The 15,496-nt window shown below is 40.3% G+C and overlaps 1 protein-coding gene across 8 annotated transcripts in view; it reads right to left on the reverse strand.

Moving 5' to 3' along the window:
- dgkg (diacylglycerol kinase, gamma) overlaps positions 1 to 15,496 on the reverse strand; it is a 546,249-nt gene that overhangs the window by 97,445 nt on the left and 433,308 nt on the right. For all 8 annotated transcript variants that reach the window (XM_087988715.1, XM_043693004.2, XM_087988714.1 and 5 more), the window contains one exon: positions 5,142 to 5,232. In XM_087988715.1, the coding sequence (XP_087844841.1) occupies positions 5,142 to 5,232 (91 nt within the window). The remainder of the gene's footprint in view (positions 1 to 5,141; positions 5,233 to 15,496) is intronic.

Raw genomic sequence — 15,496 nt, forward strand, 5'->3', positions numbered from 1 at the left:
TTGCCCAGGACATTGGGGAATGTTTGGGAATTGTGGGGAATGGGAATGGGGGAGCACGGGCATGGAGATCAGAAACAAGGATTGGGTTGGGGTGGGGTTTGTTGTGGCGCTGGATCCAATGAGTGACTGCTGTTCAAAACCCTCTCAAGCAGGCACTAACTGCTATCACTGGGAACAGACATTTCCAATTCAAATTTGGGAACCTTGGCTAAATCTTTTATTTGAAATCAAGCAGAGTTGAGGGTCACTATTGCAGTGCTCCCATAGCAACAGATTAATCTGGTTTTGCACTAGGCAGTGGTAAAATATCAAAATGACAACACTGTTGTTTCAACTGGTAATTCCAAAGCTGAGGATATTCATATTCTACAAGTTAAGAACTGACCAGACTAGGAAAGTAGAAATCATCGATTTGTTTTTGGAGAACCATTTTTCTTACTTAATTAACTCTGAATCAAGCTAATTATCTGGAATTACCTAGTTGCAACAAGCAATTATCAGGTTCCCGATATGAGCCTTTTAGGACACTTGTAGTGCAGTGGTCATGTCACTACTCTGAGACAGAAGGCCTGGGTTCAAGTCCTATCTGCCCAAGAGGTGTGTTATAACATCTCTAATCAGATTGATTAAATATACCTACAGTGATTGCTCAGATGCTACCTGAAAGGCATCCAATTTAAGCCTTCAACTAATCAATAATGCAAATCTGAGAGAGAGAACTGGTTCCTCCACGGGCTAAAATTGCTCCAGTTCTGGAAATGTGCCCCTAATTACTATTCTGGTGATTTCCTGGAACTAGAACAAGTGCCAATTTGCAGTGAGATTTATTTGTAACTGCAAAGGAATAAAAGTGCTAGGCCTTTTCTCATTGGAACGGCGAAGGATGAGGGGTGACTTGATAGAGGTTTACAAGATGATCAGGGGAATAGATAGAGTAGACAGTCAGAGACTTTTTCCCCGGGTAGAACAGTGTGTTACAAGGGGACATAAATTTAAGGTGAAGGGTGGAAGGTATAGGGGGGATGTCAGGGGTAGGTTCTTTACCCAGAGAGTGGCGGGGGCATGGAATGCGCTGCCTGTGGGAGTGGCAGAGTCAGAATCATTGGTGACTTTAAGCGGCAATTGGATAGGTACATGGATAGGTGCTTAAGCTAGGACAAATGTTCGGCACAACATCGTGGGCTGAAGGGCCTGTTCTGTGCTGTATTGTTCTATGTTCTAATGGAATGGGAAGAGGCCATTCATCTTATTAAGTCTACACAGTCATTCAATTCGATCATGACGATCTATCTCAATGCCACTTTCCTGCACTAACTCCATATCATTTGCTTTTATAAGCATCTATCAATTTAAGTATTGAATTTGGTTAAAGATTAAGCTTCCACTGGTCTATTGGGTGACTAAATTCCTCCTCATCTCAATCTTAAATGGCCTACCTCTTATGCTTGGATTATGATGCTTAGTTTTAGATTCATCAGTCGAAACAAACATCTCATCCATATCTACCCTCTCATGTCCTGCATGATCTTTGTAAATTTCCAATGCCCTTCATTCTTTGAAATTCTAGAGAATCCAGACCTCCTCAATCTCCACTCATATACCAATTCTGTCATTCCAGGGATTATCCTGGTGAATCTTTGTTGCACTTCCTCCTTACATAAGGGGACCAAAAATGTGCACAATATTCAAGCATTAGGGACTCGTGAGCAAGGACACTCAGGCCTATGTGGATGTTCACATTTCCTAACCTTTCACCACTCAAACAATATTCTACCTTTCACTTTTTTTGTGACAAAGTGAATAACTTCATATTTATTAACATCAGCCATGTTCTAGCCCATCCACTTAGCTTAACCCAAGTCTTCTTGAAGCCTCTGAGCATTCTCCTATCAACCTTTACTCATCCAGGTTGGCGTCATCAACAAATGTGGAATAATAATATCTAGTTCCACATCCAAATTATTTACACTGATTGTGAGCAACTGGGGACCTATTAATGACCTTTGCAATACCCCACTAGTACCAGTTTGCCTTTCCCAGAATGGTCTGCTTATTCTTAATCTATACTTTCTTTACCTAAACAATTTTCAAAATATACTAGAATATTTTCCTGATTCCCATGCACTCTAATTTTATTTACTAACTTCCTGTGTGAAACCTAATCAAAGCTTCTGAGAATTGATATCCATCACATCCATTGGTTTACCTTCGACTTTGATATAAGGACTATCCTTAGAAAGCTCCAACAAGCTTGTCAACTCAAATTCTTTTCATATGTCCATGTTGGCTCTACCAATTTGATTATTCTTTTCTCAATGTCCAGTCAGTATTTTTTTAAATAATAGGTTCAAACATTTTGACAACTACTGAAAATTAAAAGAACTGTAGTTCTCTATTCTCCCTTCTTAAATTGTGACATTACATTTTCTACTTTCCACTCCACGGGAATCTTAGAATTCTGAAAGATAACCATCAATGCATCTGCTATCTCTCTAGGTAAAAACAATGACTGCAGGTGCTGGAAACCAGAGTCTAGATTAGAATGGTGCTGGAAAAGCACAGCAGTTCAGGCAGCATTTTAGTGCTCCTCGGATGCTGCCGGAACTGCTGTGCTTTTCCAGCACCTTTCTAATCTAGACTCTGCTATCTCTCTAGCCACTACTTTCAATACACTTGGATGGAGCTCATCTCCTCCAGGGATATATTAAACTTCACTCAAGTCAACTATCCAAGAACTCCCTCTTTACCAATACTGTTTTCCTTTGGGTGTTCGGTGTCATTAGTCCTTCAGTCACGTAGAACTTCTAGGGGATTCTCTTCAAATGTCACAGACTGATTACTTCTTTGCCATTTCCCTGTTCTCCACTATGAATGCATCTTTCCTACCTAGTAATGGGTTCACATTTGTCTTAACTAACCCTGTCCTTTTCACACGCTGAAGGCAGCATTTATTTTATACATTTATGTTCCTTGCTAGCTTGCATTTATGTTCTCTTTCCCCTTTCTTAATCATTTTCTTGGTCCTCTTTGATGAGTTTTAAGTTGCTTCTCAGCTTTACTACTTTTTTGCGATCCCGAAGAGCCACTTCCTTTGATCCAATGGAATTTTTTACCTTTCTTCATTAACCATGATTGATTTATCTTTCCCTTTTGGTGCCTGTGCCTTTGAGGAATGTATATATAATTATAGGTTATGTGGTATTTCTTTAAATACTAGCCTTTGGCTGTCTACAGTCAAATCATTTGGTGTATTTTCCAAATCCATCACAGCCAACTTGTCTCTCATACCTTTATTCTGTTCTTTAGATTTGAAATCCTAGTTTCAGAATGAATTCCAATTTCAAACACAATGCACAATTGGATTATGTTGTGTTTACTGTTTCCCAAAGGCTCCTTTACAACAAGTTTATTAATTGGCCCTCTCTCATTGCATAATACTTAACCCAAAGCAGCCCAATCCCACTGGTACCTCAATGTACTGCTTCAGAAACCCAACTCATTGACACTCCAGGAATCCATCCTCTGTAGTATTATTACTCAGTCTCTCTGTGAACTGAAGTCACCCATTAACCCAAACTATGCATCTCTAATTTCCTTTCTCATGATGTGCATAACATTACCTCTGCAGTTTGGTGGTATGTTAACAACTCTAACCAAATTTTGTTGCCCCTTGATGTTTCTTAACTCCACCCAAAGTTATTCATGAGCTTGATCCTTCAATATAAGATCCTCCCCTTATTAAGAGCGCTACCCAAGCTCCTTTTCTTTCATGCCTTCTCCTCTTAAATAGTTTTGGATATTCAGTTCCCAAACTTGGTCACCCTGGAGCTACATCTTCTTTATGGCAATTAAATCATACCATTAATCTCAAAATTTGTATTCAAATGATCAACCATTTTGCAAATGCTAAATACCTTTAACTTTGCTTTATAACCATCATGTTTTATTCTGATCCTATTTGATGCTTTTCTAATCATGTTTTCTTTTTGTTTCCTAATTTGCATGAAATGAAGCAGATGATACCTGGAAACACTTCACAAGAAGATTGAACACGTGCTGTGAGGAAAGTGTGAAGTTTTGACCAGTAAAACAATGAAATGCGGCTACTTCAATTAACCCAGAAATTGTTCTGTTAAAGTTAACCACATAGAAAATGTCTGAAATTTTCTTCAAGATTATTTATAGGTCATTCTACTATAGTGTACGTTTCGTTAATGCCGATACACTATAACGTGATTGACGAATTGGGGACACTGTTTCTATAGCGTGAACTTTTAAAGTGTGTATTGGTTATAATATGATTCCAGCCCCATTAGTTTAAATGGTGCTGCTATTGTGCAATTTTCCTATAACAGAGGAGTGCACAAAAACGGGACTACTGCGTTACAGCAGAAATGACTGTACTACCAAATAACAATTCAATGACTTCAATGCTATACAAAATTTGGTTGCTGTTGAGCGATGGGAACTGAAACAATGCTTCTTTCTTCCTCGAGGCAAATTAACACCTTTGTTGCAATACAACTGCGTACAATGTCCCTAGAGCAAGTACTTGAAGAGAACAGCATCAGTATTTGTTGAGTACAGCTGTGGTTCGAATATTCATTCCTGCACCAGATGGTGCACATTAAGGAGGAGGCCTGGTGAAATATGATTTTCAGCTGAAGGAAATTGGAAGTAATTTCTTCGAATTATTATTGATATTCTCATGCGTTAGTAAATTGTACTTTCAGTAAATGTGGCATAAGGTTTGTATACAATTTAATTGAGTTCAAATTTAGAATGTAGACCCGGTCATGTGAGAAAGCATGAATGATTTTCCTGCAGTTACTCAGGGTTGCCTTCCTGGTTTTGAAATGAAAATCACACATTAGCTTCTGACCATAAAAAATACTATTTACATGGCAAGCTCATCAACCTTTGTCAAAGACAAATTAATACTTCAGGTGCAGACCCTCTGCAGTATGATCTGAAAGTTCTACAGTGGGACCCTGAACCTGTCTTTTTCTTTTCAGAAGCTGACCAACATTGTTGCATGTTTTCGACGTTTTTCTGTTTTTAACTTTTTTTGGTTTTCATTTCCAACTTATAACATACATTTTTTAAAAAAAAACAAATCGATAGGAATATTAGTTACCTACCTCAACTTCTACGAATTCATTTAACTTCTTGCAAGTTGCAGAAAATGTTTCTGTTGTCCCAAATTCAAAATACCATAGCTTGTTCTTCATTCTGAAGTGAACATAAAGAAACATAATGGTTCACGTAAAAGTCAGAAACTGATATGACTGAACAGAAGTAATTTGAGAAATCTTCCCTATATGCTTTATTATTACACTTGTACAAATGAATGCAACAGCTAATACCTGATCAATAGTAACATCAGTTGGGGATAGAATGCAATCACAAAGGCCATTCCTTGCTCATCACTGAGCAGCCAATGTGAGAGCAGCCAAAAAGCAGGGTGTGAGTCATCACTTGTGATGAAGAATAATGATTATTAGTAGCAAATTAAACCTATTTCCACAACTATGGCTGCAGCTGTATTACAGTGAGTTGCTGACTGTATCGGGCTGTAGCCTGCAAACTATTCCTGGCTGGGAATTGCAATCTGCCTGCCATGGCATGTGTAGTGCATGTGCTTGTTTTGAAACTTCTGAAAAACCACTTGCCCCCCCCCCCCCCACTAGCAATGGGGCTGAATATTTGAGGGATGGCGATCAGATTCAGCGCCACCCAGAGGGCGGATGGGCAGAAGTCTCGGATTGTGGGGGAAGGGGTGGTTACCTGTTTCACTGCAGAGCTTGGAGTGGGAGTGGGGGGTGGGGGGTGGGGGGTGGGGGGTAGATCCTGGCAGAGAAGTGGTATATTGGGTTCTGGGTGGTGACGTTTTTGTCAGGTTCTGGGTTCCGGGAGAGTTGGGTGCAGGTTCAGGTCAGGTCAGAATCTGGGTGAATTGAGAGTTCTGGGGGAGGTGACAGTGAAGAGGGTCTGTGGTAAGTCAGGGAGAAGTCTTAGTTAACTAGTTATTCCATAAGACCATAAGATGTAAAACAGGAGTAGGCCATTCAGACCTTGAGCCTGCTCCATCACTGAATAAAATCATAGCTGATTTGACATTCCTCATATCCACGTCCTGCATTTTCCCCATAATCCTTGACTTCCCTACTCATTAAGAATCTATATCAACCTTTAATATGCACATTCCTGAAGAAGGGCTCATGCCCGAAACGTCGATTCTCCTGCTCCTTGGATGCTGCCTGACCTGCTGCACTTTTCCAGCAACACATTTTCAGCTTTAATATGCACAAGGACTCTTTGACAAAGTGTTCCAAAGACTCGCAACCCTCAAAGGAGAAATTACTCATCTCAATCTTAAAGTGGTGCCCCTTTATTCTGAGACCACACTCTCTGGTCCTACACTCTCCTATGAGGTGAAAACATGCACTCAGCATTTACCCTGATGAGCCCCTTTCCCAATCTGTTTCATAAGACCACCTCTCCATACCAGGTACCAGACTAGTGATCCTTCTCTGAACTGATTATTACTGAAAGAAATCTCTCCTTAAATAAGGGGACCAAAGCTACTCACAGTACTCCAAATGTGGTTTCACCAGCACGTTGTATAGCTGCAGTAAGACTTCTTTACGCTTATACCCCAACCCCCTTGAAATAAGGGCCAACATTCCATTAGCTTTTCTGATTACCTGCTGCCCGTATGCTAGCTTTCTATGTTTTGTGTGCAAGTACTCCCAAGTCCCTTTGTGTTGCAGCTTTCTACAAGTTTATTCTATTTTAATAATATTCTGTTCTTTTGTTCTCCCCTTCAAAATGAACAAATTCATATTTTCCCAGAGTATACTTCATGTGACAACTTGTATCACTCAAATACAGTTCAGCCGAACAGTACCAAGTGCATCTGTGACTAGATTGCTGTCTTCCACCTCCATTAGAAATGGATTGCTACTTTGGAGTAAATAACATGGGAAAGAATATGTATACAGAAAATGGAGGCGCTAAGAGAAATATGCAAAGAATAATTATTTATATTTTAAATTGAAGATTATATTTTAATATGCACTAATTTTCTGAAAAAAATTTTTAAAATGTGCTCTAAGGATATTTTCAGTGAGACATTTAATTAAGATGATGTAGAATTTATATTGAATATTTGGAAACATATTGAATTGATTAGTTGAGCAAAATAAAGCTAAAGTGGAAACACTTAGCAAAGCAAACAGAAATAAGGTGCAGTCTGCATTTTCCTCCTCTTTGAAGAAGAGGAATACACTTTGTGACAATACACTTTGTGCCACTTTCCAGATGCTTGTACATATGCTGAATTATAGACTATTCCTTTTATACTTGTCATAGTTCCAAAGTCTGCGATATGCTAATAGGTGGGTACAGTCAGTTTAATGGGAGGCTTGAGGTTCTGATAATGCTTTCGATGTCAGCTCTTCAATGTCAACATACTTTACAAATGGTGTATCAAATTATTGTTAGTAAATCAAACAAATTCTATACATCTGACTCCTGATAGAGCATATTTTTGGTGTCATGCGTTATGTAGGTGACAATGCAAAAATATAAAGAAAATACTAATAAAAAAATGACACTGATAAAACATGATAATATTGATAATACTTAATGAATATCCTTCAAAATCTGTAATACTTAACCCAATCAACTGTTTTTACATCTCAAAATGTCCAGAAGATTAAAAAGTGTATGTTAATCTTTAAACCTAAAACGCAAAATTCTTTGATCTCAAGTTACTCTGAATGATCATTTGGAGTTTCTCTTGAGTTTGGATTGTTGTTTACTAGAAATAATGGATCCAAAATAAAATTATACATCGCTCATAAATACTATGGAGACACAATTATTTGTTTACAATTCTTTTTTGATGCATCAATTTGGATTATTATATTCCACTTCCAACCTGGTAAAATGTTTCAAATTGCTTCCCTAAAAGAGTCTTTATAAGTGTCTCTTTTTTTTGCTGTTCCCAGGAAGGAGAATGCCTTAAAGGTCAAGACAGTGGGAACAAAAAAGCAGAAAAGGTTCACAAAAGATTACCAATTTGAAACGTTAACTCTATTTCACTATCTACGGATGTAACAAACTCGCTCAGTATTTTCATTATTTTCTGCTTTTATGATTACACAATATTATGTTTCTCTATTAGGGGATACAGCACAAGTCCAAGATATTGAATTTGTGTAGGTGTCCAAATGCAATGTCTCCTTAATGTTTATTTGGAAGATCCCAGGCAACTAACTGGTAGTGCATTCAAACAGTCGAGACTGGAGGTGACAATGTGCAACGTGATGAGTTCAGGACAGATGTGCTGAGGCAGTGGTGAGAACAGCATGAGGGATGGGAAGATAATCCATTATTGCAGATGTTCTGGCTATGAGCTGATAGATAAGAACAGAATGGAAGTGAGGAAAATTCTACTGAGCTGGACAAAAGAGGAAATAAACTGAAGGAGAATTACACTAATGAAGTGTATCCAAGGCCAGAGAGATTTAAAGGGGAATAAGAAACTGCAATGCACCACAGTTGCCATTGGAGCTGTGGCAACAACAGACACTTGATTGGAAAGACTGAAAGATGGACTTGTGGGAAAGAAGTGGAAGTAACAACACACTCAAGAACTTTGAACTTTGGAGATTGGAGATGAAACAGTAGTTTCACGGACAGATGGGGTTGAGATTTTGAGACAGCTCAGAGGAGAGGAGGAGGGAGTATCCAGAGAAATGACCATTCACAACATTAGATAGCATGACAGTCAGGAAAATATGATGCATACATATTAGTTGAGTGAGAATTGGATTTTAAAAAAACAACTTAATTTATGTGATATAGGTGTTGCTGGCTGGGCCAGTATTTATTGCCTATCTCTAGTTGCCCTTGAGAAGGTTGAGGTGAAGTGTCTTCTTGAACAGCTGCAGTCAGTGTAGTGTAGGTCCATCCACAATGTGGTGAACAAAGGAATTCCAAGTTTTGATCCCTTGACACTCGCCAGAAAGTTCCAAATCAGGGTAGTGAGCAGGTAGAGGAACTTGCACATGGAGGTGTTCTCATGTATCTGCTGTCCTTGTTCTTGGTGATGGTTGTGGGTTTGGAAGGAACTGTCTAGGAACCATGGTGAATTTCTGCAGGGCATTTTGGTAGATCATACATAATGCTGCCACTAAGTGTCAAAGTTGGAAAGAGTGAAGTTTGTGGATGTAGTGCTAATCAAGCTAGCTCCTTTCTCTTGGAGGATGCTATCTGAAATAACTCCACAGTATCCCGTTACCAAGTCACATTTTATTTACATGTGGAGAGTCCTTGACACTGATCTAGCCTCCTCAGAGTCAGCCCTCAGAGCAAACAGAACCTCTGTCACTCCTGTTGTTTTTTTTTCTTTGAAGTGACACTCCTGTTCTTATCTGTGAGCCAGGACTCCCTGATTGGACCAGATTAACAAATCTAATCAAGGAACTTGTTCTATGATGCCCACTTAGCTGATCCTGTTACAATCAGTACACTTTCAAGTGCTCTTGGAGCTGCATTCATCCATGTCAGTGGGGGAGTATTCTATCACACTCCTGACTTGAGCCTTGTAGATGTTTTGCAGGATTAGTGGAGTTAGGATTTCCTTCATTGCAGGATTCCTAGGCTCAGTCCTGCTCTTTTGGCCACAGTATTTATATGGCTAGTCCAGTTCAATTTCTGATCAGTGTTAACCACCAGGGTGTTGTTAGCAGGAAAATTCACTGATGGCAATTCAATTGAACACCAAGGGATGATTATTAGATTTTCCTGTTGGAGAATGTCATTGCCTAGCACTTCTGTGCCGTGAATGTTAGTTGCCACCTGTCAGCCCAAACCTGAATATTGTCCAGGTCCTGCTATATTTGGACATGGACTACTGTTGTATCTGATGATTTACGAATATTGCTCAATACTGTGCACTCATTGGCAAATATCCCCACTTCTAATCTTACGACGGAGAGAAGGTCACTGATGAAGCAGCTAAAGACAGTTGGGCTGAGGACACTATCTTAAGGAACTCCTGCAGAGACATCTGGAGATGAGATGATTGACTTCCATCAACCACAACCATCTTCCTTTGTGCAAGATATGACTCCAACTAGGTATGACTCGAACAGTCAAAGGAACAGGAGGATAAACTGAGCTTGGAGTGGGTGGTGGGGGTGAGAGAAGCAACTGAGGAAGTAGGGTGGATAGTCTTGATTATAATAATCAAGAAATCCATGGGCTCTTTAGCTGGGGCTTTAAGGAGGCAATGACTAGTGGGGAGAAAATCAGGAACATATCCATGCTCTCTACTGATCTGTGATTTTAGAGCTAAAAATATATTGAGTACTATATTTGGACCTCAATGCAGATTTTTCTGTATTTAAGTATGGATCAATTATAACATTTGCGCAAGTTCACTTAACCTGTTTAATCATAGGCTAAACACATCATTTATATATAGCTTTAAGTTTATATGAATTTAATATAACCTTAACAGACGTTTGTCTCACATTTCTGAATAGGATCTTTCACATTATAATTTTATTGACAAAAAAAACCCAAAAAATGCTGTGGCAGCTGTAAGGGTACACAGGTGATCATATTTCTCTGCATTCTAATGTTTTCAAAACATACAGGTGAATATCATTAAAATAGAAATGAAAAGCTGGCACATAAATTTGTTAAAGGGACACTTGCTAATACTGGCAACAGTATTTCTAGTCTGTATTAAGTGTCTTTTGCAAACATATTCTTTTGATCAGTTATTATAACCGTTGTTAGAGATGATATGGAGATGCCAGCGTTGAACTGGGGTGTATAAAGTTAAAAATCACACAACACCAGGGTATAGCCCAACAGGTTTAATTGGAACACTAGCTTTCGGAGCGCTGCTCCTTTCATTAGGTGGTTGTGAACCACCTGATGTAGGAGCAGTGCTCCGAAAGCTAGTGCTTTCAATTAAATCTGTTGGACTATAACCTTGTGTTGTGTGATTTTTAATGATGTTAGAGATGACAGTATTAATTAACACAAATACCAATACATTGGAAGTGAACTAAAATTCTACATTTTAGTTATGGATTTATTATCTCTTTGCCCTTGGATTCTACATCTCTACTTATCTGTAACATTTTTAGGGCTTAATCTACCTGGTTCCTGATGGTTATCCTCTTGCACCATCTACCTGAATCTTGTAAGTGACGCTTTATTAAATACTTTTGGAAAGTCTGTACATATTATATCTATTACAATCAGTAGTTCCTCACCAAACTCTCTTTAAATGTATCAAACACAACTTTACATAATGCCCAGCACAAGCACAGGCGACCCACAAGGTTGTAAGGTCAAGTCTGAATTCAGGACTTGAGCACAAACTTCATGGCTACATTATCCAGCTCACTACAAAGGGAGTGCAGTAATGTTGCAGATGCCGTCTTTCAGATGAGACATTACCCAGAGATCCCATCTGCCCTCTTATATAAAAGATTGCATGGCATGATTTTGAAGAACAGCAGGTGTCCTAGCCAATATTTATCCCTCAATCAACAACATAATTTATTGGCTGTAAAGCACTTTGGGGTGGACAGTGAATGCAGAAGGTACTATAACACACACACACGTCAAATTGCTCTGTTGGCAGAATGTTCCCAGTCCCCAAATGAGAAAGTTAATTGTGAGACAGTCAGGAAAAAGACAGTTCTCCCCGTGTCTACTTGGTTTCCTCCGGGTGCTCCGGTTTCCTCCCACAGTCCAAAGATGTGCAGGTCAGGTGAATTGGCCATGCTAAATTGCCAGTAGTGTTAGGTAAGGGGTAAATGTAGGGGTATGGGTGGGTTGCGCTTCGGCGGGTCGGTGTGGACTTGTTGGGCCGAAGGGCCTGTTTCCACACTGTAATGTAATGTAATCTAATCTAATTGATCCAGTCTCTCTTCATACATCAGTTCTGCCCATCCCAAGTATCAGTCTGGCAAACTTTCTTCTCACTCCCTCCATAGCCAGAACATGTTTCCTCAGATACAGAGACCAAAACTACACAATATCCAGGTATGGTCTCACCAAAGCCCTGTACAACTGCAGCAAGACATCACTGCTCCTGTACTCTAACCTGCTCACGAGGAAGGTCAACACACCATTTCCCTTCTTCGCTGTCTGCTATACTTGCATGCTTATTTTTAGTGACTGGCGTAGAAGGACACTCGGGTCTTCTTGTACCTTTCCCTTTTCCAATCTAACACCATTCAGATAATGATTTGCTTCCTGTTTTTGCGACCAAAGCGATGACCTCACATTTATCCATGCCATGCTTCATCTGCCATGCAATTACCCCACTCACTCAACTTGTCCAAACAAGACTGAAGCATTTCTGTATCCTCCTCACAGTTCATCTTCCCACCCAGCTTCTTGTCATTAGAAAACATTGAAATATTACATTTAATTCCAGTGTCAAAATCATTAAGATATACATGAATAGCTGGGGTCTAAGAATCGATTATTGTGGTAACCCAATTGCCACTAGCTGCCATATGGAAATATTACAGCAAGTTTCACATGTTCACTACACTTTTGGTCAAGACATTTCTCCTTTAATACACTCATAACTGGAAATGTCTCTTCTACATTTATTCCATCAAATTTCATTCAGGTTCTATCTCAATCTTTTTTTTCTAAAAAAAAATGAAACCAGACTAGTTCAGTTTTTCTTGATAATTAAACACTATCAATAAATCTGTGGTGCTATGTAAAATACTCAATAATGTCAACTCTAATCATGGGATTTGCTCTAGGTGGACATTAGATTAATTTGTCTCCTGGTATTTGGTTTGGATTGCTCTTCCTTCGCAAGCAAACATTTTCACATGTGATGCCATGCACACTTTAGATTTCTGGGGATTGAAAAGTTGTGGCTACTCTGTCTGCCAACTCTGCTTTAACTTCCTACAACAGCCCTAGCTGCCTGTTATCAAGGCCCAGTGGCTTATCCGCTTTGAGTTCTGGTATTTATTTTGCAAAGTTGTCTCTAATAATTTAGAACTCTAATAAGTGGCCTTAACTGGCACATCTACCTTTTCAGTTGTCCTATTATTTTTTAAAAATGGACTGAAAAGTGGTCGGTTTTAACCCAGAGCAGGTTCGAGCAAGCAAGGATGGGTAAGGATGGGAATGCACCTGTCGGCCTGAATTCAGGCCTGATAAATTTTAACAACTAGATCCTGTTTAATTTATGACACACATTTCATACTATGACCCAAATTTCCATAAAGTCAAGGTTTTTGACTCTTTCCTTCTGGCTCCGAATACCAGTCACTGGAAGCTTGCAGTTACGGTGGTTCATTGCTATTAATCCTCCTTTCTAGATATTTTTAATCAACCTGTTCAAACACGTTTTGACATGACTCTGGATGAAGTGGGGCTTGAACCCAGGATACCAGCACTGTGCCACACCAACTTACTGATATTCCTTTCTAAATATTTTAGAATCACACCGTGATTACATCTGCTGGAGCAGGTGGGACTTAAACTTAGGCCTTCTGTCCTAGAGGTAGGGACACTACCACTGTGCCACAATAGCTCCCCCACCCCTATCCTCCTTTCTATTCTTTTACAAATAACCAGAATTAGGCTAAACAGCCTCTAATGGCACACTGCAACAATAATACAAACCAATGATTGAGGGTAACTTATCAAATCAAACTAATGTTGTCACGTTAAGAATTAGAATTAGAAGCCCTACAGTGTGAAAGGCCCAACAAGTCCACACCGACCCTCTGAAGAGTAACCCTATATTTATCCCTGACTAATTTACCTAACCTACACATCCCTGAACACTACGGGCAATTTAGCATGGCCTACTCACCTAACATGCACATCTTTGGATTGTGGGAAGAAACCGGAGCAGCCGGAGAAAACCCACACAGACATGGGGAGAATGTGCAAACTCCACACAGACACACAGTCACCCAAGGCTGGAATTGAACCAGTGTCCCTGGTGTTGTGAGGCAGTAGTGCTAACTACTGAGCACCACTGTGCTGCCTTAACGACATACCCTAGCCCCTGTGGCGTTCATTGATCTCTATTGTGCCAGTGAACATGCTATGCTGCCTTTGAATGGACTCCAGAATGCACACATAACTGTGAAAGAGGGTCCAGACAGTCAGGTCCAATGACCCCCGTCTATGGCCTGCTGCCTGACCCCATTAATGGACACTTGGGCCAGGCCCAGGAGCAGACCCACAAGGAGGCCCTCTGACATGTTCACCTTTCCCTGCAAGGGGCGTCCATAGATCAGGAAGCGTGTGGCTGAAATGCAATCAGAAATTGAGGAGCAGCTCCTTCAATGAAAATAAAGAGGTGGTGCATACAGAAACGCTGAACATAAATATAGAATACAGTTTCCTTCAGCTACAAACAAACTGCATGCAGCGTGGCACCTGGTGTATTTATTCAATCTATGCTTGCATGGGACTGTTGCGTGTAACATTCTCCACGCCAGATCCCCAAGGAAAAGGGAAGCCCCGCTCTTTAGAGGGTCCTACCACGGGGTAGATTGCTAAGCCAAGGCATATCCCAATTTCAGACAAAGGTGAGGACATTGTCAGAGTGCAGCATCAGCCCATACAGGAAAGCCTCCACGTTGTTCTGATGGGTATGGGGATGAGCGGGGAGTGTTATCACAAGATGGCTCAGAATGTGGGGCTCCACAATAAGGGGGAAGGGCCTATTGCTTGGGACCATTGTTGAGCTCTGGACAGACAGGGTCAGTTCCACTCAAAATGCATCATATGCTTTTAGCTGCCTCAAATTTCTGCATAGTGTCTGGGCTGAGCAACTCGCTCGCGAGGCTCTGAAAGGCTTGGAGCACATTCTGGACAAGACCGTTGTGTTCTCAGCCAGCTGCTCCAGCATTAGCCAGTCCACTCCTCTGCCATGCAACATGAGCTTGACTTTGTTCTTCCCAGTGTACCGAGTCCTTTCCTCCACCAGCCAGTGGAGCCCGTAGTGAAGGAGGAACCCACTCCTGAGCAGTGCTCCCTTATGACAGACATTATCTTACAGCACACCACTCTGGCATGAGGCCACCATATTCCAAATCTTGAGCACAAAGTCGCTATCTGGGTGTGGAGACATTCTAGTGCCTGACAACCCCTCCTCAAGTGGGAGTCTCAGAAGCATTGCTGTTTACCTTAGGAAAAAAACTCAATAAGCTTTCTCTACATTGGTGATAAATTCCAGGGAAATCTGAATTGAATTGAATTGAATTGATAATATGTACCAAAGCGCAGTGAAAAGCTTTGTCTTGCGAGCAATACAGGCAGACCACATAGTTAAGTAGCATAGATAAGTAAATGATAGGTAAATAGCTGCAAAAACAAAAACACAGGTACAGGCGAATGTTAAGAGTTTGAGAGTCCATTCAGTATTCTAACAACAGTAGGGCAGAAACTGTTTCGAAACCGGCTG

The sequence above is a fragment of the Chiloscyllium plagiosum genome, unplaced genomic scaffold, assembly GCF_037043375.1.
Source record: "Chiloscyllium plagiosum isolate Xiang-an unplaced genomic scaffold, Cpla_swu_hap1 HiC_scaffold_7, whole genome shotgun sequence".
Classification (NCBI taxonomy): domain Eukaryota; kingdom Metazoa; phylum Chordata; class Chondrichthyes; order Orectolobiformes; family Hemiscylliidae; genus Chiloscyllium; species Chiloscyllium plagiosum.